This window comes from Anolis sagrei, chromosome 5, assembly GCF_037176765.1.
Source record: "Anolis sagrei isolate rAnoSag1 chromosome 5, rAnoSag1.mat, whole genome shotgun sequence".
Taxonomy (NCBI): domain Eukaryota; kingdom Metazoa; phylum Chordata; class Lepidosauria; order Squamata; family Dactyloidae; genus Anolis; species Anolis sagrei.
The window spans coordinates 60,454,220-60,478,078 of NC_090025.1; the positions used below are offsets into that span (position 1 = coordinate 60,454,220).

The 23,859-nt window shown below is 42.2% G+C and overlaps 1 protein-coding gene across 2 annotated transcripts in view; it reads left to right on the forward strand.

Moving 5' to 3' along the window:
* Positions 1-12,814: 12,814 nt before the first annotated feature.
* The window catches only part of GALNT7 (polypeptide N-acetylgalactosaminyltransferase 7), a 97,922-nt gene continuing 86,877 nt past the window's right edge, over positions 12,815-23,859 (forward strand). For both annotated transcript variants that reach the window (XM_060778706.2, XM_060778705.2), the window contains exon 1: positions 12,815-13,408. In XM_060778706.2, coding sequence (XP_060634689.2) covers positions 13,295-13,408 — 114 coding nt within the window. In that variant the 5' untranslated portion in view covers positions 12,815-13,294. The remainder of the gene's footprint in view (positions 13,409-23,859) is intronic.

The following is a 23,859-nucleotide window of genomic DNA, read 5'->3' on the forward strand; positions in this document are numbered from 1 at the left end:
TCTTACAACTTAGTTTGTGTGTGTGTCAGGAGCGACTTGAGAAACTGCAAGTCGCTTCTGGTCTGAGAGAATTGGCCGTCTGCAAGGATGTTGCCCAGGGGACGCCCAGATGTTTTGATGTTTTACCATCCTTGTGGGAGGCTTCTCTCATGTCCCTGCATAGGGAGCCGGAGCTAATAAAGGGAGCTCATCCGCACTCTCTCCAAATTCTAACCTCTGACCTGTCAGTCTTCAGTCCTGCCAGCACAAGGGTTTAACCCATTGCACCACCGGGGGCTCCTTTATGACTTATTTTAAATAAAGAAATTGTACTGAAGTCTTTGTATTTTGATCTGGACTCAAAATTAATACATTTATTCCTTTGCTTTCCTATATACATGACCAGCAAGCAGAAATAATGTTATTAATGATTATAAATGAATTTTGGAAAAAAGAATAATTTGTCATGCAAGATAGGTTGGAATAGTCATTTATAGTGTTTTAATAATCCTGTTAAATTTTATGGGCTATTCATTGAAGACAAATATGCCATGAATGTAGTGGGTTCATCTACATGGGCTCTGTTGCCAACACTTGCCATATACTATTCCATGATCCAGGCAGAGGCCACAAGGGGGAGCTAGAGAGAAAAGGATAGTTCATTTTTTGGGGGTAGAAGGAGGAAAACCATTTCCCCTGTTTTCCTGTTATTCCCCCCACCCATGTCCCCATTATGGAAACAACCCTAATTTATGAATTGAAAAGTGTGGAGGGAAAATAACCAGCAAAAACAGGGGAAATGGTTTCCCTCTTTCAACCCCCCCCCCCCCCCCCCGCCTCATAAAATGGACTATCCTTCTCTCTCTAGCACACCCTTGTGGTTTTTGCCCAGATTTTTTTTCTCATGTCAGAAGTGAATTGAGAATATACTGCAAGTCACTTCAGATGTGAGAAAATCGGCCGTCTACAAAGACGTTGTCCAGGGGATGCCATCCTGTGCAAGGCTTGTCTCATGTCCCTGCATGGGAAGCTGACAGACGGGAGCTCACACTGTCCCACGGATTCAAACTGCCAACCTTAAGGTCTTCAGGCCAGCAGTTCAGCCAGTACAAGGGTTTAACCCATTGTGTTACCGATATCTAATAATGTAATAATACTTCTGTGGGGGTTGTAATTGCTTTTCTCTGAGGCTGAGAGTGTGTGACTCACCTAAGATCATTCAATGGAAAAGCCATTGGTGATCTTGGGAAAGTCAATCTCTCAGTCCCAGAGAAAGGCAATGGCAAACCACCTCTAAAACAAAACTTGCAGAGAAAAATCCATGATAGAATCTTAAAGTCATTATTAGTTGGAATGACTTGAAGGCACATGGCAATGAAAAAAACAAATAATATTTCTAATTAAACATATAATTCCCTTTATTGTACCCAGACTAAGGTGGTTCTGCTATTTTAGCGGCATTATAAGAAAAAAAATTATGGCAGCTTCCAATCACTCGCTGGGGCACCCAAGGATGATTGGAGTGCTTCAGTCTGCTGTTGACACTGGAGTCACTTGCTGGAATGGGAAGAAGTGGTCCACAGTGGCCCCTCAAATCTAGAACCAGGCCTGGGATATGATGTTGTTATGCTATGTTATGAAGCTTTAATCTTTGCCTGTAAATGCATGTAGGAGGTGGATAATTTATGTATGTAGAAACAGAATTCAGCAAGTCCTTTCTGGAATTAGCCTCTCAGCAACTGATGCAGAAGCATCTTTGAACTGAGCAGGTGCTATTTTCTTTCTAGTTTTCAAAGAGGCAGCCATGCTAGTCTCATTCAGCATAAAAAGGAGAACGGAGGGGGCAGCAAAAACGAAGGAATGTAACAACACCCTTAAGAGAGTTTTTTAATAATAGCGTGGGTTTTGTGGATATAAACCTACTTTTTCAGTTGAAGTGCAGTGATATACAGGTCTCTGGATATAAAGCATATTTACATAGTTGCTGAAGAGGGATGAAATGTAATAAGATCCAGAAAGATGCAAATGATGATCCTTGCCCTGTATTTTCAAAGGGCTGGGTAAGGTGATAGGAGTTTTTCAGATCTTTACAGTAATCAGTTAGCGGTAATGTGCGAAAGCAATAGAACTACTTACCAAAAGTAAACACCTTCACTTCAAAGGTCTCTTTTGGTACATGTGTAGTAGTGTGATCTCTTATCTCTTTTATTAATACATGAGGGTACAGTGTGTGTGCGTGCGCTCTCTCTCTCTCTCTCTCTCTCTCTCTCTCTATATATATATATATGTAAGCTGTACCCACCATTGCTGTGGCCAGCCTTCCCTTCCTCTCTTTCCTTCTCTCCTTCCTTCCCTCCCTTTTAGTCTTTCCTTCTCTCCTGCCTTCCTTCTCTTCCTCTTCCTCTTCCCTTCCTTTCTTTCCTTTTTCCTTCTCTACATATTCTTGGACTGCAACTCCCAACAGTCCTCCTGATCGATGTATCTACCTACCTATATAGCTCTATCTAATTTATCTATCTTATCTTGCTGGGAGTTGCAGTCCAGGAATAGGAAATTGGAAATATGCAGGGATTGGGATGCTCTCAAAGAAGTCCAAGGAGAAGAAAGCTTGCAGCTTGGAAGTAGTGCATTTGGATCTTCCCCCTTTCCTAAATGGCCTGGTCTAGGTGATGCTAGGAGCTGTAGTCTGGAAGATAGTGTGGATATGCTATTGTGTGTTTTCTTTGCCGGGGGAATCGTTTTTGCACACATACTGTAGTGTCTTTTTGTGTTTTTGGCTTTTAAAGTTCTTTCCGCTGTGTTTTTCATGTTTTTTTTATGAGTGATGGCCACTCATTGGCCTGATAGATGTATTGTGTCCAAATTTGGTGTCAATTCATCCAGTGGTTTTTGAATTATGTTAATCCCACAAACGAACATTACATTTTTATTTATATAGATAATGAAAAGGAATTCAATACAGTTTTCTTTCTAATAGGCTTTTACAATTTCCTTTTTCAAGGGCAGTAACCTCTCAGTCTCAGGGCCCTTCCACACAGCCCTATATCACAGAATATCAAGGCAGAAAATTCTGCAATATCTGCTTTGAACTGGGTTATCTGAGTCCACACTGCAATATAATCCAGTGCAAAATAGATATTGTGGGATTTTCTGCCATGATATTCTGGGATAAAGGGCTGTGTGGAAGGGTCTTCACACTATATGCCTAGGAAGGGTGAAATGTCCTATAACTAGTTCTTGGCATTGCAACATCGGATGTTCAATTCATGTTGATTTATCCTCCTGTGTAGAGACAGTCCAGTGTAGACTGTGTGGGGCATTGAAAGAAGAATTAATTAATATGTCCCTGATGCTGCTTCCAGAGTGGATATAAGGACAAAGTTGTTATCTGGGTTTGTGGCAGGATCATGTCTTTCAAATCTTGTGAGAGGGCTTTGTTGTTTTCCAAAACTGATTATAGCTTGTTGATGATGTGTTTGAGTGGTCTCAGATGGGGACTGCAGGTGACCACAAGGGATGTTCAATCTTCTTGCGTTGTTGGTCTCTCCTGTAATCGATTGTTCCTGGGAACTAATCTTGCTTTGTTGATTTATTTCTTCACCTCCCTAGGTGGATATTAGCGTCTGAGAAATGCCTGCTGCAAATCCAAAAAGAGGATTCTGCCAGTGGTATTCCCAGATAGGGATGGGGGTGAGTTTCAGAAATTAAGAGGGAACAACAATAGGAAACTTTGTGGGAAAAGTACTATTTCGCTATGCATTCTTATATAACTTTACAATAGTTATATTTTATTTAAAAAGAACCATTCATTCTACTTAAATTAATTCAAATGTAGCATTTAATATTTACATTATAGTAGGCCCTTGGTATCTACTGGGGGTTGGTTCCAGGACCCTCGAGGATGCCGAAAAACCTTTGTTTCACATTACTTTCTGACATATGCTTGGCAAGTGGGATCGTGGGTTGTTGGTGTTCACAGTGAATTTTCCCAAGATATTCTATTCTCCTTCCTCCTCCTCCGCCGCCGCCTCCTCCTCCGACACATAACCTTTTGGAAAGGCATGCCCTTTTGGATCATAACCTTTTGGAAAACCAGACTCTCCAAAGCCTTTTGGAAAATATGATCATTCTGAGAAGAGCTAAAAACTCATCTTAGTGAATATTTTCTTTAGTGGTAGATATTGACTAGTATTTATGCAAGGCAAATTAGGTTTCTCAGCTGTTCGACTGATATACCTGGTTATCTCTTTGAACTGTTAGGAACAAAGATATGCCAATGCACAAAAATAGCAGAGTTTTAGAAGTGTTATTTCAGTTGCCCAAAAAACATCTACTCTCCCATAAAATATATTTGGCTTTAAATCATGCTCTCAAAAGACAAAAATAAGTAGTCTTCATTAAAATAACATAGTTGGTTTAAGTACAAACTTCATGTATTCAGCATACAGGTGAATTGCTTATCAATCCAGTTACAGATAGTATTTCAAATAGTAGTCTAGCATCTCTCTGTTCTGTGCTCTAATGGAGTCTGTACAGTCTGAGAATCTAATGATGTCTGTGACCTCTAACATGGAGTCTCAGGTCTGAATAGTCCCAGATCTAATCACATGGTCTGCAATCCCTCCCACAACACTGAGTTAATGAAAGCCACATAACAATACACTCATATACAATATAGTAAGCAATCTGGATTAGATACATAATAAATAATTACTATAACAGGCCTGTAGAAGGTTGCTATTTTTCCTACTACATCATTGTTTTCCTACACGACAGTTCTGTGGCTATTGAGCATGCTGTGTAAAATGAATCCCTATTCCCACATTCCTCCCCAATTTATTTTTGCATATCTGGGTATCTCCGGGTACTCCCCAATTGGCTGCTATCTTTTCTTTTTTAAGCAGGCAATACCTAAATTAAGATGGGCACACAGTGAATTATGGAAATATCCAGTGGTAGGTGATTTCAAAAGACAGGGAACTCCCTTCCAGAAAACAGCAGGAAATGCACCTAGAGCCAAGTGGCAAAAAAAACATAAGCAATGTTGGCGCAGATAAAATGATGATTATGCTTTATTGACCCCCAAGAAATACAATGCATTTAAAAAAAACCAAGATGAATGCTTATCATAAATGTTATCAGTAAAAATTCAGGAGGTAACAGGTGCCACTTGCTAGTGGCATGCTGATAAATTTGGTGGCATGAGCTACAAACATGGAAGCTCTTCAAATGTTCCCTTGGAACCATGAAAACCCCCTTCTTTCTGTGACCCGTTTTTGCCTAGTTTTTTCAGCATTTGTTATTCAGGTTGGTTGCCTGATGGAGAGATGCTGTTGCAGCAAACAAGGAGCTAGCATGTAAGGAAGAATGGATTTTAGTTTAGCTTTTCACTAAATGCTTCAATTCCCAGCTATATGATTTCCATACAGCAAAAACACTTGCCACGTCATCCCTAATGTATTCAGTAGATTAACAATGTTTGCGTATCTGTTATCCCTACATCAGAAAACCAACACTAAAAAGCCATGCCAGCAACAAGCTCTGGGCGAAAACCCAAAGAAAATTATGATCTCTAATTTACCAGCATTTTTATGCTTGGTGAATGCCATGAAGATAACTTTGTTGTTTTTAGTTTGTCAAGGTGGCTTCAACTTATGAAGGCCACCTTGACCTTAAGAGCTCTAGATACATAGGCAGCCCTAGGTAATTTTCAACGGTAAGCAAACAGTATTTTGGCACACACACACCCTATATCTATGGCTGGATGGTTCTTTATGAGGAGGGCTTTGATTATGTTTTCATGCCCTGGTGAAAAAAGTTGGATTGGATGGCCTCAAGGCAGCATTTCTCAACCTGGGGGTCGGGACCCCGGGGGGGGGGTCACAAGCAGAGGCGGCCCTAGGTAATTTTCAATGGTAAGCAAACAGTATTTTGGCACCACCCTCCCCAACCAATCACTGATATATATTTTCTGTTCGTCATGTGAGTCCTGTGTGCCATATTTGGTTCAATTTCATCATTGGTGGAGTTCAGAATGCTCTTTGATTTTAGGTGAACTATACATCCCAGTAACTACAACTAGCATATGTCAAGGTCTATTTTCCCCCAAGAGCACCCCTGGGCAAAATCAACTATACTGCAAATGCTTACTTTGCGTAATGGGTTGAGCTGCCCCTGTCTAGATATCAGCAATTCTGCTTAACCCAAATGAACTCTGGCCCTTGTCTTCTTTTATTGAGTACATTATCTTTAATGTGGTCTTTTTATATTGCCTTTCACTTTATTGAGCATGATTTCCAGTGCATGATGTCATTACATGATGTGTCCAAGCTTTGACAGCCTTGGTTTGGTCATTTTGGTGTCCAATGAGAGCTAATGTTGATTTACTCCGAGTTTATTTATTTATTTATTTATTTATTTACCATATTTATATCCTGCCCCTCTCAACCTAGAGGCGACTCAAGTTCCATTTATTTGTCTTTTCAGCAGCCAAATGTTTCCAAAAACTGCCCTCCAGCACCACAGGTAATATGCAATAACAGAGAATAGAACAGAAATGCTTTCCTAGGGAATTTTTTTTAGCATGTAATGCAACTCCCAACTATAAAACACTAGAACCAAGAGCATAATACTGCACAAAACTCACCAGGGTTTTTATTAACACATTAACATTTCAAAGACAATGCCATACTGAGATACATATACCACTGATATGGATTACCAAGCACTATTACATAGTATGAGGAAACTATGGTAAAAAATAATTTGGTATGTAGTGCAACATATGGCAGTGTATATCTAATTAAGAGTAAGTCCAAGAGTGTTTATTAGGGCTCATCTTTAAAACATGTGCATAAAACTATGCTTTAGTGAAATGCTGTCCTTAGATCAAACCTGCAAAGCTGTACATTTTTGATCTCTATGTTTAAACCAAGAATGGTAAGCATTTGATCATTTAGATGTTTTGGATTTTACTTTCTAGAACAGTATTTCTCAACCTTCCTAATGCTGTGACCACTTCATGTTGTGGTGACCCCCAGTCATAAAATATTTTCGTTGCTACTTCATAACTGTAATTTTGCTACTGTTATTTGCTTATTATTTACCATATTTGTATACCGCCTTTCTCAGCCTGAAGGCAATTCAAGGTGGTTTACAGTCAGCAACAATTCGAATCGTAATGTTATGAATCACACAAATCGTAATATTATGAATCATGATGTAAATATCTGATATGCAGGATGTATTTATATTCACTGGACCAAATTTGGCACAAAACCCCGATATGCCCAAATTTGAATACTGGTTGGGTTGGGGAGGAATTGATTTTGTCATTTGGGAGTTGTAGTTGCTGGGATTTATAGTTGGCCTACAATCAAAGAGCACTCAGAACTCCACCAATGATGGAATTGAACCAAACTTGGCACACAGAACTCCCATGACCACCAGAAAATACTGGAAGGGTTTGGTGAGCACTGACCTTGAGTTTTGGAGTTGTAGTTCACCTACATCCAGAGATCATTGTGGAATCAAACAATGATGGATCTGGACCAAACTTGGCACGAATACGCAATATGCCCCAAAGTGAACACTGGTAGAGTTTGGGGAAAATAGATCTTGACATTTGGGAGTTGTAGTTGCTGGGATTTATAGTTCACCTACAATCAAAGAGCATTCTGAACAACAGAATTTGGCCGTACTTCCCATACAGAACTCCCATGCTTTGATAGAACTCATTGACACGAGCCTCCCTCCTGACTTGTATGCTCTCCCTCACCTGCACATGCGCATTACGTGGCCATGCACCGAGCATGCCTGCTCTCCCTTCCCCACTTGGAGTCTTAGAAACAGCCCTCCCCTTGGCTGAGAGGCTGGCTGAGCAGCTAATCACAACAGGAGGAGGGTTTTTGGTGGGACGATTCTCTGTCTGTTTCCAACAAAGGAAGAGAAGGACAGGTGGAGAGATCTTCAGTCTTCTCTGCCAAAGGGGATCCTAAGCCCATCAAAAATATATTTTCTGATGGTTTTTGGCAACCCCCCTGAATCCCCCTCATGATCACCCAGGGGTCCTGATCCCCAGGTTGAGAAATGCTGTTCTAGAACCTCAACCACCACGGCAAAAGCAAGGGATTGTGGGAGTAGTAGTCCAAAATGTCCAGAAGACTGTTTGCGACTACTGTTTCAACAGATACATATCAAGAAATGCTTTCTGCCTCTTTACATGCTCAATGAACTCCGACAAAGATCTCTCAGGATGTTTACACTCTGTAGAACTTTACAGTCACTGAAGCCTACAATGGAGGGATGTGTAGCAATCTGTGCTGACAATAGAAATGCCACACATTGCAGGCACAGCTCTACCAGATGTTCAAGCAAATTAAGATTTGCTTTCCAGGTGTGTCAAGCTGAACGTGTTATCAATATTGAATAAGTGTTAAATTTATTTTCATGGAACACGTTGTTCTGCATACAATGCTTTCTCTATTTTTAAAATAAAATATTACCTAGAAGAAATGTTCATGAATGTCAAATACAGTAGATTTCTGCAGGGAGCACAGATTTTAAAGGCAGCATATAATCTACCCCTATAATGAGCTAAATATATGACTCTAAAGAGGCAGAAAGAACAGCACAGTTTAATAATAAGCAGGCATAGTTACATATCTGAAAATAGATATATTTGCAGTACTGCCTACCAATCACTGTGTTAAAAGTACTGAAAGTAAAACCAGGTTAATTTGGAATAGACAAAAAATATTTAATAATTAGACCAGTGATTTAATTTTGTTGCAAACTGAGCTTGATTAGACCTCTATTGACATTATTTAACATTACATAGAAAGACCACAAATCTATGCAGATTTCACTTACATAGACCAGCTTCTGCTTTCAGAAATAGCTATAGCTCCAACTACTCAGGAGACACCAATGGCCCTCCCTCCAATAACATTGCAAGGTATAGTGAGTGCCATGAACATGTACAAGAGCCCTGCCAATGTCCTCCACAAACACAAGACTGCCCACCACCCAAGTGAAGGCTTTCATACGGGGACAATTTCTTATGTGTTTCCTCCACCACAGGCATCCCAGTGTTTCTGGCTCTCTCAATTAGTGTGGAATTTGCATGACCCCACCCACTGCCTCTCCCTTAACCCTTTCCTATTCTTTTCTATGGCACACAGCAAACAGAGGAATTGATCAGCAACTGGACATACTAGAGAGGTTTGGGAAGAATTCACCATGATTTATAGGAGTTGTAGGTACTGGGATGTATAGTTCACCTGCGATTTAAGAGCACTCTGAACTCCACCAATGATGGACCTGGAAAAAACTTGGCACACAGAACCCTCATGACCAACAAAACATACTGGACGTCTTTGGAGGGATTTATAGGAGTTGTAGTTCACCTACATCCAGAATGCACAATAAACCCAAACAATTATGGATCTGGACCAAACTTGGCATGCATACCTGATATGCCCAAATTTGAATAGTGGTGGTTTTTGAGGTGAATTGGCCTGGATATTTTGGAATTGTAGGTACTGGGATTTATAATTCACCTGCAACCAATAAGCACTCTGAATGCCACCAAAGAGGAAATTGGACCAAATTTGGCTCACAGAGCCCCCATGACCAGCAAAAAATATTGGAGGCCTTTGCGAAAAATTCAACTTGATTTGGGGGAGTTGTAGCTCACCAACATCCAGAGAGCACTATAAACCCAAACACCGATGGATCTGGACCAAACTCGGCACACATACCTGATATGCTGAAATTTGATTACTGGAGGAGTTTGAGGAGAACTGACCTTCCTTTCTGGGAGCTGTAGTTCACTCACAACCAGAGAAACTGTGACCTCCACTGATGATGGACCTGGATCAAACTTGGCACACAGAACCCCATGACTAACCAGTGGTTCTCAACCTAGGGTCCCCAGATGTTTTTGGCCTACAACTCCCTGAAATCCCAGCCAGTTTAGCAGCTGTTAGGATTTCTGGGAGTTGAAGGCCAAAAACATCTGGGGACCCAAGGTTGAGAACCACTGAACTAAACCTACTGGAGGGGTTTGAGGGGATCTACTCACCAGAGGGAGTTGTAGTTTACCCTACAGCCAAAGAGCACATCGAACCCCTCCGATGATGCAGCTAGAGCAAACTTGCCCAACATATCAAACTTTAAGTACTGGTGGAGTTTTTCAGGGTTAATCTGGCATGATGTGAGTTGTAGTTCATCCACAACTTTATGCATTTTGTACAATTTTTTAAAAAACCACTTTTTCAAATAACCCAGGCAACACTAGTACTAAATAAAAGGAGAAACCTGGAATAGATGGAACATCTGATGCATCATAGAAGGAAATAGAAGGATTGTATTAAATGAAGGATGCCATGGCATAGGACAATCACCCCCAACACTAATCACTGTCCCTTTTTTTATTCAATAAGACAGTGATTGTGGAACCAGGTGGTAGAAGTGTAAGACCTACTGAGGAGTTAATTCAGTCCAAGTCAATCACAGGATATCCAGCAAGATGAAGAGAAAAGCAATAAAGTGGTTGTCACCTGGTCCAGAAATTGTTCGGCAAGTCAGTAATCCGGATAAGCAAAGCCAGCAAGAAGTAAAACAGACTTGTAAATCGTAGCCAGTCCAAGGTCAGGGAAGCACAACTGCCTGAAAAGTACAGCTAGTTGTCAAGAAGGAGGGTTGAAAGCAACAAAACTGTCAGCAAGAAGCTGGGAGATTTACAAGCAGGTAATTAGACACCAAGTTCCTAAGTATGTCACCATCTTTTATTTAATAACCTCTGGGAAGAGCAATCTTTCTTGGTCACTCAATCCAATGGGTTTTCGGTGTCTGGTGCCTCCTTCTAGGCCTTCCCTCTGTCTCAACTTGCAGATCCCTGGACTCAGAAAATCACAAGAGATACAAGTTCATGGCTATCTGTATATTCATATCTATCTGAATTGTCCAGCTCTTATGGGTGAAGAAGTGCACTCCTGACACAATAAATGGACGGCTCCATTTGGTCACATTTACCAGTAACATATATTTTTAATTTATTTACAGTATTTATATTCTGCCCTTCTCACCCCGAAGGAAACTCAGGGTGAATCACAAAACACATATATGGCAAACATTCAATGCCATTATACACTGACAAGACAGACACTTGTACGTAGATAGAGGTTTCTATATAGGTTTTCCCCATCTTCGGCATCTTGGAGGCTTGTGCTTGGTTCCAGCCACGGCGGCGGTGTTTTTGCTCCATCTTCCCTGCTGAAGACCCAAGCTAATGTCATCCAAGTTATGTTTAATAATAGTAATAATAATAAATTGATTTTTACACCCCACCTCCTTTATTTATTTATTTAAAGTATTTATATTCCGCCCTTCTCACCCTGTTGGGGACTCATTTAGACATACAACATATATAGACAAACAGATGCAATTTAACATTCCAGCTTTTCCGGCTTGATGAGGGTATGCTCAGTTCCGGCCATAGGGGAAGTGTCGCTTCACTATCCACTTGTGATACCAGATCATTTGATGGAGTACTTCCTCATTCTTCTGCACACTGCTGGAAGGTTTTATGGCATCGTAAATTAGTTAAACCAGTCAGGGTTGGCTTGACGTGATTGGGCAAATCAATGTGGTCAGTCTGGCGGAGTTGATGGTGGAGAAGCATCACTTCAATGCTGGTGGTCTTTGCTTCTTCCAGCATGCTGACATTTGTCTGCCTGTCTTCCCAAGAGATTTGCAGGATTTTCCAGAGGCAACTCTGATGGAATCGTTCCCGGAGTTGCATGTGACGTCTGTAGACAGTCCACGTCTTACAGGCGTGGACTGCAAGGGTTGGGAGGACAATAGCCTTATAAACAAGCACCTTGGTATTTTATTTATTTATTTACAGTATTTGTATACCGCTTTTCTCACCCGGAGGGGGACTCCCTACAGATGTCCTGGTCCTCAAACACAGTGTTTGAGGACCAGGCAGTGCTGTATTTCAGTGTCAATGTTGACTTTAGTGGAGAGGTGGCTGCCTAGGTAGCGGAAATGGTCTACATTTTCTAATGTTACACCATTAAACTATATTTCTGGTATTGGAGAGGGATTGACTGGTGACTGCTGGAAGAGCACTGGTTTTCTCGATGTTCAATGACAGGCCGAGCTTCTCGTATGCTTCTGCAAAGGTGTTTAGAGTGGCTTGTAGGTCTTCTTCTGAATGCGCACAGATGACACTGTCATCAGAATATTGGAGTTCTATAACAGATGCTGTTATGACCTTGGTTTTGGCTGATCTTAGAGTATGTACTGGTTCGTAGGGGAAGATAGGCAGGTCCCTGACCGTTTAGGGCTTTGTGGGTTATAACCTGCACCTTGAATTGGTTTAAAGCGCTATTGCCTTGCCTGCCTGATTCTAACTGGCATTATCTTGACCACATTTTTTGTTTCCGGTAACATTTCCTTAAAAACAAAAACAAAAAACCAAACCCTGCCAAAATAAAGCCAGGCAGAAAATCCTACTGATCCTCTTTTCTCACCTATTGCAAGGTAAAAAAAAGAAAGAAAAAAGCAGCTACTCTTTCTTTTTATTTGCACAGCTTGGGCGAGGTTGGCTCTTTTGCAAATCCACCTCCGGGTGAAGACGTGTCCAAAGGTGTGTGGAAGAGGGGGAAAGGAAAGAAAGAAAGAAAAGACAGGAAGGCAAAAAATAAATAAAAGAGTCAGCCTAGAGAGCCTGGTCTTTTGCAAGGCACCTTTGGCAGGGCTGTAAATCAGCCACGTGGAGGCCTCTCTTTTATTTTTTCCCCTCCTGGAGGCGACTTCCTGCTTCGTTGGAGCAATAAGGAAGGAGAGAGAAAGGAAGAAAAGAAGGAAAAGGAGGGAAATAATATATATATTTTTAAAAAGGGGGAGGAAAAAAAGTTTGCATTTGTGGTTTCGATTTCCAGGCAGAGCAAGGAGCAGCTGAGGAAGGCAGAGAGGAGGAAAAGGAGGAGGAGAGGAGGAGGAAGAAGAGGAGGAGGAGAAGCAGAAGTGAAGCTGCTGCGGAGGGAGGGAGAGAGAGAGAGAGGGAGAGAGAGAGAGAGCGGGGCTTGGCGCCAGAGAGAGAGAGAGAAAGAGGAGGAGGCTGGAAGAGGAGGGAAGGCAGTAGCCCCAGCAGCAGCAGCAGCAGGGAGGGAGAGAGAGAAGAGAGAGAGAGAGGGAGGAAGGGGAAAGCAGCCTCTGCTGCTGCTCCTGCCTCGGGTCTCCTTCCTCGGCCGCTGCGCAGGAGGAGAAGCCTGGGCGAAGAAGGAGGAGGAGGAAGAGGAAGATGCGGCTGAAGCTGGGCTTCCTCCTGCGCGCCGTGCTGCTCCTGGGCTCCTTCCTGGGTCTGCTGCTGCTCTGGTCCTCGCTCTCGCCTCGCGCCGAAGAGCCCAGTCCCCGGGTGAGTCAGGGGAGAAGGGGCTCGCGCCTTTCTTCCTGCACGGAGCGCGCGCCGCTTTCCCTGCCTGGCTTCCCTTTCTGTGTGTGTCTCTCTCTCTGTATCTCTCTCTCTCTTTCTCTCCTCTTCCAAAAGGGGGCGCCTCTCCGCTGTGGCTCTTCTCCTCCTCCCTGCAGGCGGCTGAGGCCTGTGGCGTTGCAAAGGCCCCAGGAAGCGGCTATCTCGCTCCTTCCTAAAGCGGCCTCCATGCCTTGCCCGCCGGCTTCCTTCCCTGGCTCTGACCCCATTGGGCCATGCTCGGACCATATCATGTCCCCCTCCCCTTACTCATTATATAGAATCCAAGAGTTTGAAGAGACCCCTCCCCATCCCAGGGTTAATCCCATTCTGTCATGCAGGAACATAACACAATCAAAGCCCTCCCGACAGATGGCCACGCAAGCCCTCACATTCAAAACCTCCCCCTTCCCAGGAATACTATCCCACTGTCCAAATGACAACTCTCAGGTGCCATCGCATTGAGCCATGGCAGTTACAAGTGGTGTCAAACTCCATTCTGCCATGCAGGAACATAACACAGTCAAAGCCCTCCCGCAAGATGTCCACGCAGCCACAGCTTCAAAACCAACCCCCCCCCCCCACTCCTCCCAGGAGTCATATCCCACTGCTCACTTTTACTGCCCTGGCTCAGTGCTATGCAAACTACATCTCCCAGATTCCATCTCATGGCAGTTAACAAGTGGTGTCAAACTCCATTCTGCAATACAGGAACATAACACAACCAAAGCCCTCCCGATAGATGGCCACGCAACCACTTGCTATATAATCTACAACTCCCAGATTCCATGTCATTGAGCCATGGCAGTTAACAAGTGGTGTCAAACTCCATTTTGCCATGCAGGATCATAACACAATCAAAGCCCTCCCGACAGATGGCCACGCAAGCCCTCAGTTTCAAAACCTCCCCCTTCCCAGGACTCCTATCCCACTGTCCAAATGACAACTCTCAGATGCCATCGCATTGAGCCATGGCAGTTAACAAGTGGTGTCAAACTCCATTCTGCCATGCAGGGACATAACACAATCAAAGCCCTCCCAACAGATGGCCATGCAAGTCCTCAGATTCAGAACCTCCACCGTCCCAGGAGTCATATCCCACTGCCCACTTTCACAGCCCTGGCTCAATGCTATTTGACCAAATGACAACTCCCAGATTCCATCGCATTGAGCCATGGCAGTTAACAAGTGGTGTCAAACTCCATTCTGCCATACAGAATCATAACACAATCAAAGCCCTCCCGACAGATGGCCACGCAGCCTCAGCTTCTGCATTAGTTCTACCCCATTCTGGCATGCAGGATCATAACACAATCAAAACCCTCTCGACAGATGGCCATGCAAGCCCTGAGATTCAAAACCTCCCCCTTCCCAGGAATCCTATCCCACTGCCCAAATGACAACTCTCAGATTCCATCTCATTGAGCCATGGCAGTTAACAAGAGGTGTCAAAATCCATTCTGCTATGCAGGAACATAACACAATCAAAGCCCTCCCAACAGATGGCCATGCAAGCCCTCAGATTCAAAACCTTCCCCTTCCCAGGAATCCTATCCCACTGTCCAAATGACATCTCTCAGATGCCATCTCATTGAGCCATGGCAGTTAACAAGTGGTGTCAAACAGCATTAGTTCTATCCCAACCTGCCATGCAGGAACATAAAACAATCAAAGCCCTCTCGATAGATGGCCATGCAACCTCAGCTTCCAAACCTCCCCCCTCCCAGGAGTCATATCCTACTGCCCACTTTCACAGCCCTGGCTCAATGCTATGCGAGTTTCACTGCCCTGGCTCAATACTATTTGACCAAATTACAACTCCCAGATGCCATCTCATTGAACCATGGCAGTTAACAAGTGGTGTCAAACTCCATTCTGCCATTCAGGAGCCAAACACAATCAAAGCCCTCCCGACAGATGGCCACACAAGCCCTCAGCTTCAAAACCTACACCCTCCCAGGAATCCTGTTCCACTACCCTGGCTCGATGCTATGACCAAACTACAACTTCCAGATTCCATCGCATTGAGCCATGAAAGTTACAAGTGCTGTCAATTGCCTTAGTCCTACCCCATTCTGCCATACAGGATCACAACACAAACAAAGCCCTCCTGACAGATAGCCATGCAGCCTCAGCTTCAACCTCCACCTTCCCTGGAATCATATTCCACTACCCTGGCTCGATGCTCAGACCAAACTACAACTTCCAGATTCCATCACATTGAGCCATGGAAGTTACAAGTGGTGTCAAACTGCATTGGTTCTACCCCGTTCTGCCACACAGGATCATAACACAATCAAAGCCCTCCCGACAGATGGCCATGCAAGCCCTCAGATTCAAAACCTCCCCTTTCCCAGGAATCCTATCCTACTGCCCAAATAACAACTCCCAGATTCCATCTCATTGAGCCATGGTAGTTAACAAGTGGTGTCAAACTCCATTCAGCCATGCAGGAACATAACACAATCAAAGCCCTCCTGACAGATGTCCATGTAAGCCCTCAGCTTCAAAACTTCCACCCTCCCAGGTATCAAAACTTCCACTACCCACTTTCACAGCCCTCGCTCAATGCTATGCGAGTTGTAGTTTGCCCAAACTACAACTCCCAGATTCCATAGCATTGAGCCAGGGCAGTTACAAGTGCTATCAAACTGCATTAGTTCTACCCCATTCTGCTGTGAAGGATCATAACACAGTCAGAGCCCTCCTGACAGATGGCCATGCAATCCCTCAGCTTCAAAACTTCCACCCTCCCAGGAATTCTATTCCACTGCCCTGGCTCGATGCTATGCGAGTTGTAGTTTGACCAAACTACAACTCCCAAATTCCATCACATTGAGCCAGGGCAGTTACAAGTGTCAAACCCCATTCTGCCATGCATGAACATAACCCAATCAAAACCCTCCCAACAGATGGCCACGCAGCCCTTCAGAGAAGGAAGCCATACTTCCAAGAATCATATTCCCTTGGCCTCGCTAGATGCTATGCAAGTTGTAGTTCAACCAAACTACAACTCCCAGATTCCATAGCATTGAGTTGTGGCAGTTACAAGTGGTGTCAAACTACATTAGTTCTTATCCCATTCTGTCGTGCAGGAACATAACACAATCAAATCCAATATACCTGGAGGGCCGAAGTTTATTCATGCCTGTCTTAAGCCATTCCATACATACATTATATTAATGAAATAGAGACACAATATGAAACGCTCGAATGTGTGTAGACATATATATTTAGAAATATGTGATTTTTTGCTTGTTTCACAGATTTGGAGGTTTCTTCTTATGTTTGCGCAACACACATATACAGGTTGCAGTAACGTGTCACAGCACCGTTTGGAATGCTTTGCTTTCTGTTATCATTTCAAGTCATCTTTTTATTGATTCCCCTTTGCAGTGTCTGTTGGGGTGTTCCTAGAGGGCCAGTGTATTCATATAGGGCAGGGAGGGTTTTTGAAGATGCATATTGAGCACCTCCGATCCCCAAATTGTCCATAATTGCCCACACAAGTGGCTGAGATAGTGATAGCTGTGCTTCCTCATGGTTTGATGGATGCAAGCGTTGCTTCGTGCACAAAATTGTTTTAAAAACGTGTCGCAAATTATCTTAAGGCTACGTAAATAAGGTGTGTATGAAACATAAATGAACTTTGTGTTTCGATTTGGGTCCCTACTCCAAGATAATCTCATTACATGTGTGCCAGTATGCAAAGATCTAAATGAGTAATCCAAAATCCAACACTTTCCTGTTCGCAAACGTTTTGGATAAGATATACTCGCTGTGTTTCATTCCAGAAAGGAATGAAATTTAGTTATCTGTGATCTGTGGAGACCCATATACACATGTTGAATATCCCTTTTTGTATTGATTTGGACCAGAAGTGTTATGGGTTTGGATTTTTTTCATATATTGGCGCACCTATATTTACCTATATGTGCGCAATGAGATATCTTGGCGATGGGACCCAAATCTAAACAGTACATTTGTTTGTGTTGTATGCAATATTCGTTTTATACAATACTAGCCGTCCCCCGCCACATGTTGCTGTGGCCCAGTCTGTGTATATGTGTTTTGCGTGTGTATATGTGTGTGTATATATTTGTGTATATGTGTGTTTGTGTGTGTGTGTGTTTTTGCACATGCATTGTAATGTAGGTTTTTTTGCTTTTTAAGTCTTTTTTTGCTGTGTTTTCAGTGTTTTTATGAGTGATGGTCACTTGTTGACCTGATAGGCGTATTGTGTCCAAATTTGGTGTCAATTCGTCCAGTGGTTTTTGAGTTATGTTAATCCCACAAACAAACATTACATTTTTATTTATATAGATTCTTAATCAATTTGTGCATGAAATAATGTTTGTGTACACTGATTTATAAGAAAGCAAAAGTGTCTCTATGACACCCACCAATGTGGACAATTTTGTAATTTTTTGAGTTGTCAAACGTTTTCACTGGGTTGCTGTGAGTTTTCCGGGCTGTATGGCCATGTTCCAGAAGCATTCTCTCCTGATGTTTTGCCCACATCTATGGCAGGCATCTTCAGAGATTGTGAGGTTTGTTGGAAACTAGGCGAGTGAAGTTTTCCACAGATACATAAACCTCACTTGCCTCGTTTCCAACAGACAAGTGAGGTTTATATATATTTAAGATGTGGGCAAAATATCAGGAGGGAATGCTTCTGGAACATGTCCATACAGCCTGGAAAGATCACAGCAAGTCAATTCTTTGAGTATTTTGGAATTCCAGATAAGTGATGCTCAACCTGTGTTGATACAAAATATTTGGCTAGCCCAGGTCTGCATTCCTCATAAATACGCATTAGAAGTTCACGTCATCCATCAAGTGTTATACTTTTAACTTCAATGATATAAAGTCTCATTTAAATTTAATACTAAGCAAGAAAACAAGAAAATAAATCACCTGGGGTCTTTGTGCTGCTATCTTGTTTAAACCAGGGCATCTCGCCGTAGCATACGAAGCATTTGCTCCTCAGCAGGTATTCCTGGCATTGTATACAATGCACATTTATTCAGAAATGAGCCTAACTCCATCAGTAGGACCTATTTGCATAAAGACAAAAAGTGTACCTAGGTCCTTCTTTAAAGAAGATTTGGGGAGTGTACCAAATGGCTGCCACAAGTCCCTCTTTCTTAATGTCACATTTGCTTTGGGCATGATTAAAACAGGTTTATAATTAATAGCCCGCAGTGTGAATTCTGTGCTGATAACAGATCTTTGTTAGACTTCCTATTGCTTCTTTTTAGCCTGTACTTCTACACAAAAATAAATTCAACAGATAGTGCAAGAAAGATTGTTGTTAAAGGGACACAAATTTGGCCATCAAAATAGGTAGCTGTATTTTAGGGATTATATATTTTTCAAATTTTTACAATTCTATAAATGGGAATTTTATACGCTGTTGATTATACTTATTGTCCTAACGTATTGTTGTCTGCATGTGGCACTTGGAGTGCTTCTGTGAGCTGCCCCAAGTCCCTTCGGGGAGATGGTGGCGGGGTACAAATAAAGATTATTATTAGCTAATAACAAAAAGCCAGGAAATGTTATAGTTCCTCATATGCCATAGGCCAATGATATAGCTAAAAAAGGGCTACTCACTGTTGAACAGGGTTGAAACCTGTTGAATCAGAAACGCAGGTACACACTTTTTGTTCAACCAATTGACCTTATAATTTCCTGACATTTCATGTTGGCTACATAGCTTTTTTTCGATGCGCATCATTCCATGACACGGTAGTTCGGTTTTACTGGCAAACCAGAGGTTAAGCCAGGCTTGGGCAATATCTGATTTGCAGTATCTTCACCCACATCCAGATACTGCTAACCCCATCAGCCATGGATCTTCACCAGCTTCTAATGGGTCCATTCATAACATCCGAAAACAAACAATGCCTTTTTCAAATAACTTGGGCATTGCTGGGTAGGTACCCAAGCTAAGAGGCTATTAGGAATTGTGGAAGTTGAAGTCCAAAACACCTGGAGGGCCAAAATTTGCCCATACCTGGCTTAAGCCATTCTGTACATACTTTATAATGAAATGAAGACATCATATGAAACGCTTGTGTATGTGTGTTTGATGTATTGCTTATTTCACAGACTTGGAGGTTTCTTCGTATGTTTGCGCAACACACACATACACATTGCAGTAACGTGTCACAGCACCGTTTGGAAAGCTTTGCTTTCTGTTGTCATTTCAAGTCATCTTTTTATTGATTCCCCGTTGCAGTGTCTGATGGGGTATTCCTGAGGAGCAGGGTTTTCATATAAGGCAGGGAGGGTTTTTGGAGATGCACATTGAGCACCTCTGATCCCCAATCCGTCCACAATTGTCCACATAAGTGGCTGAGATTGTGAGAGCTGTGCTTCCTCACCGTTCGATAGATGCAAGCTTTGTTTCATGCAAAAAATTGTTTTTAAAACGTTATGTCTCAAATTACCTTCTGGCTACGTAAATGAGGTGTGTATGAAACATAAATGAACTTTGTGTTTCGACTTGGGTCCCTCCTCCAAGATAATCTCATTACATATATGCCAGTATGCAAAGATCTAAACGAGTAATCCAAAATCCAACACTTTCCTGTTCACAATTGTTTTGGATAAGATATATTCACTGTGTATATTCCCTTCCCAGAAAGGAATGAGATTTAGTTATCTGTGATCTGTGGAGACCCAAATACACAAGTTGAATATCCCTTTATGTGGATATCTGGTCATTATTTGGATTGTTGGAGCCCCTGGTGCTGGCAGGACTACTGACCGAAAGGTTGGCGGTTCGAATTTGAGAAGCAAGGTGAGCTCCAGTCTGTCCACTCCAGCTTTTCATACGGGGCACATGAGAGAATCCACTCACAGGATGGTAAAACATCCGGGCACCCTCTGGGCAAGATCCTTAAAAGGTAATGGTTTCCTCTTGACATTAAGTCTACTTGTGTCCGACTCTGGGAGGTGGTGTTCACCTCCATTTCTAAGCTGAAGAGCCGGCGTTGTCTGTAGACACCTCCAAGATCATGTGTCCCACATGACTGCATGGAGCACCATTACTTTCCCCTAGAAGGCTCTACTCACATTTGCATGTTTTCGAACTGCTAGTTTGACAGAAGCTGGGGCTAACAATGGGAGCTCACCCGCTCCCAGGATTCAACCTTTCGGTTAGCAAGTTCAGCAGCTCAGTAGTTTAATCTGCTGTACCATCAACATCATTGTAGACAGCCAATTCTCTCATACCAGAAGCAACTTGCAGTTTCTCAAGTTGCTCCTAACACGAAAAAAATATATCTGGATTTGGCCTCCTTCACATTTGTTCCTAGACAGCAGCGTGTGCTTTGTTTCTAAACTTAATGGCAAAGCTCTGGATCAACCACATGCAGTCAATATAATTAACCGAGTTAATGGTATACCCTTAACATGTCTCCAATTAGCCTCAGGGTTGTTGGGTTGTTGTTTTTTTTTGTTAAAGATCCAGCACCTCTAGAAGCCTCTGCCTTTGGAAATATACATATATATATATATAAAGTGCTCTAAACAGCATCCGTTTCTTTTGTCTTGAGGGTTTTTTTTCCAATTGACCCCTTGCTAATGAAATAAATTCTGCAGAAATTGAATGGGATTTAAAGAGTGCTTTAAATCTTGGTTTTAAATTAGTCTAATTTCTCAAGGACTAAAACTAGAGGGTAAATGCACAAGATGTTCGTGACTGAGGAGCATGTAAAATGGTGTTATAAGCCAAAATATGCTAAAGGAAATTGAAATAAATTATGCAAGCTTAATAAATAAGCACATTACCTGTGAGAATGGAGGCACTCCTTTCAGATTAACTCCAGCTCTCTCTGCCAGATGAGCTAGAATACTTGGACTCTCTTTTGTGAAGCATTTCATTTTTAGTAAACGGGATCTTCTTGAAATACCAGGAGTGTCAAGTTTCTTACCGTCAACTGAATATTTCAGCTGCTCTGGACAGTCAAGACGGTAATATTAGAAGTGCAAATATTAATTATCCTGAGGCAATTTTGCATAAAAAATACCTTCATAATGGTGAATTTTGAAAAAAAAACTTTACAATGTTATCTGTCATTTGGTTTGTTGCCCTTGCGAGCAGATTGGGTACATTTTCAGGTTTTCGACAACTATAATAAGGTGTGTAATGACTACAGTGAAGCCTTTTAAAAATATCTAAGATGTTCAAATCTTGCTATTTTAATAACTCTATATTTTTCTTGGCCATGTTGATGTGAACCATGGCTTACAAGTCCTTCATTTACTTTTAACTTCTTCACTGTTTTTTTTTTCTTGTAGAAAGGTTAAAAGAAGGAGCATTAAATAGGGATACTTTGCTACTGGTTTTTACATCCTTGCCTGTTCATGTGAATGTTGCTAGATGTGAACTGTTTCAGTCCTTCCTAAATGGATTGTGCCCACTAGAAGACACTGCCAGATAAAAAGACGCGAGGAGTCAATTAAGACATCTTTACATGATTTTGGAGAGAAAGGAAAGTATCCCTGTTTGTATAGAGTACATGTACAGTAGTCTGCTTTGCGGTTCGCTTTTCGCGGACTCGCTGTTTCACGGTTTTTCAATATGGAATTAAGAGCGTTTGTCTGTATGGAGAGGCTGCTTCTACGGATAAAGCTGGAGCCGAGGATTACGTGAACAACACGTTCAAAGGAGGGTTATGTAATGTATAAGTATGTGGGGAGGGTTTATAAAGACTCAAAATAGTTTATAATTACTAAAATAATGTATAAATATTAAAGTAAATATAGCGTCCCTACTGCTGGGGAAAATGGAAGGAAAAAGGAAGAGGGGCCGACCAAGGGCAAGATGGATGGATAGCATCCTTGAAGTGACTGGACTGACTCTGAAGGAGCTGGGGGAGGTGACGGCCGACAGGGAGCTCTGGCGTGGGCTGGTCCATGAGGTCACAAAGAGTCGGAAACGACTGAACGAATGAACAACAACAGCGTCCCTACTTCGTGGATTTTCACTTTTCGAGAGAACACTGTATATTCGTCTTGTGCATTTGTATACAACAGTGGTTCTCAACCTGTGGGTCCCCCGCTGTTTTGGCCTACCACTCCCAGAAATCCCAGCCAGTTTACCAGGTGTTAGGGTTTCTGGGAATTGAAGGCCAAAACATCTGGAGACCCACAGGTTGAGAACCACAGATATAGAATCATAATCCGTTTCTGTTTGTTTCATTCGTAAGGGCCCTTTTTCGAGCACCTCTCCTGAAAACGGATGCCTTTCCAAATGAGCTTTTTTGTCCAAGGCCAAAAACCGAATATTTTCGGACCATTGGCGGCAATGGGTGGGCTTCCCATTGCCTGCCAGGGCCTCCAGCTGAGCGCCGAAAATCAGCCAACCGAACTGTTACTGTTCCCACTTATTATTGTTATTATTATTATTATTATTATTATTATTATCAACACAAACAACAACTTTATTCTTATATCCCACCTCCGTATCCCCAAAGGGACTCGCCGGGGCTTACAAAGGGACAAGCCCAGAGAGCACAGGGTTAAAATGTAATGCAATAAAATAAAAACAAAACAAAGCCAAATAGAAACATATCACAATAAAATATAACATCATGAAAACAATACTATCAGAGCAATAAAAGTGCTGAGTTCACGAATATTTCCATACCAGAGGGGGGGTGTACCGTTTCGTGCTTTCCAAATTAACAAAACGGTACGAAAACGTGTATTAAATGGATGAAACGTTAACCGTGCCCATGACTAATGTATATTGGTGCCACCAGTAGGAGACTGTATAGTCTGCCAGGCAACTGGCTCTAGGTTTTCTGACAGTAATCTCTCCCATCAGTTGGTACCCGATCCTTCTTCCCGGAGAGGCCAGAGATTGAACATAAGATCTTCTGTGCACAAACCATGTGCTCCTCCACGAGTTATGACTTCTGTCTTAGAACTGAAGACATATTCAGTGTTGTTGTAGCTTGTTTTGTGGTAAGGAGAGAGTGCTGAAATGTTGACGAAGAATGTTATAAGGATATGACTTGAGGTTTGCACTTTAAGCATAGTAGCAGATCTCAATCAATCCAGAATATTATAAAACTATAATATGATTTTTTCGGGGAGAGAAAACTGTAATGTCTTTGGAGAAATGTTAATTATTGTTGATTTTAACTGCAATCCCAAATGATAATGTTTAGCTAAGCAAAGTCTTGCGCTCTAGGCTGTTGATGAATATAATCATTCAGTACTACAACACTTTCCTTAAAATAATTATTTAACAGTGAACCGACTGCTTTTGAGGCAGGATGCCATGGAAGTAGTTTACAAAATAATTCAGTGATGAAATAACATCTTGCCAATGTGTTGTTCATATCATATGGGCAGAGAACAACTATATGTATGGGGGA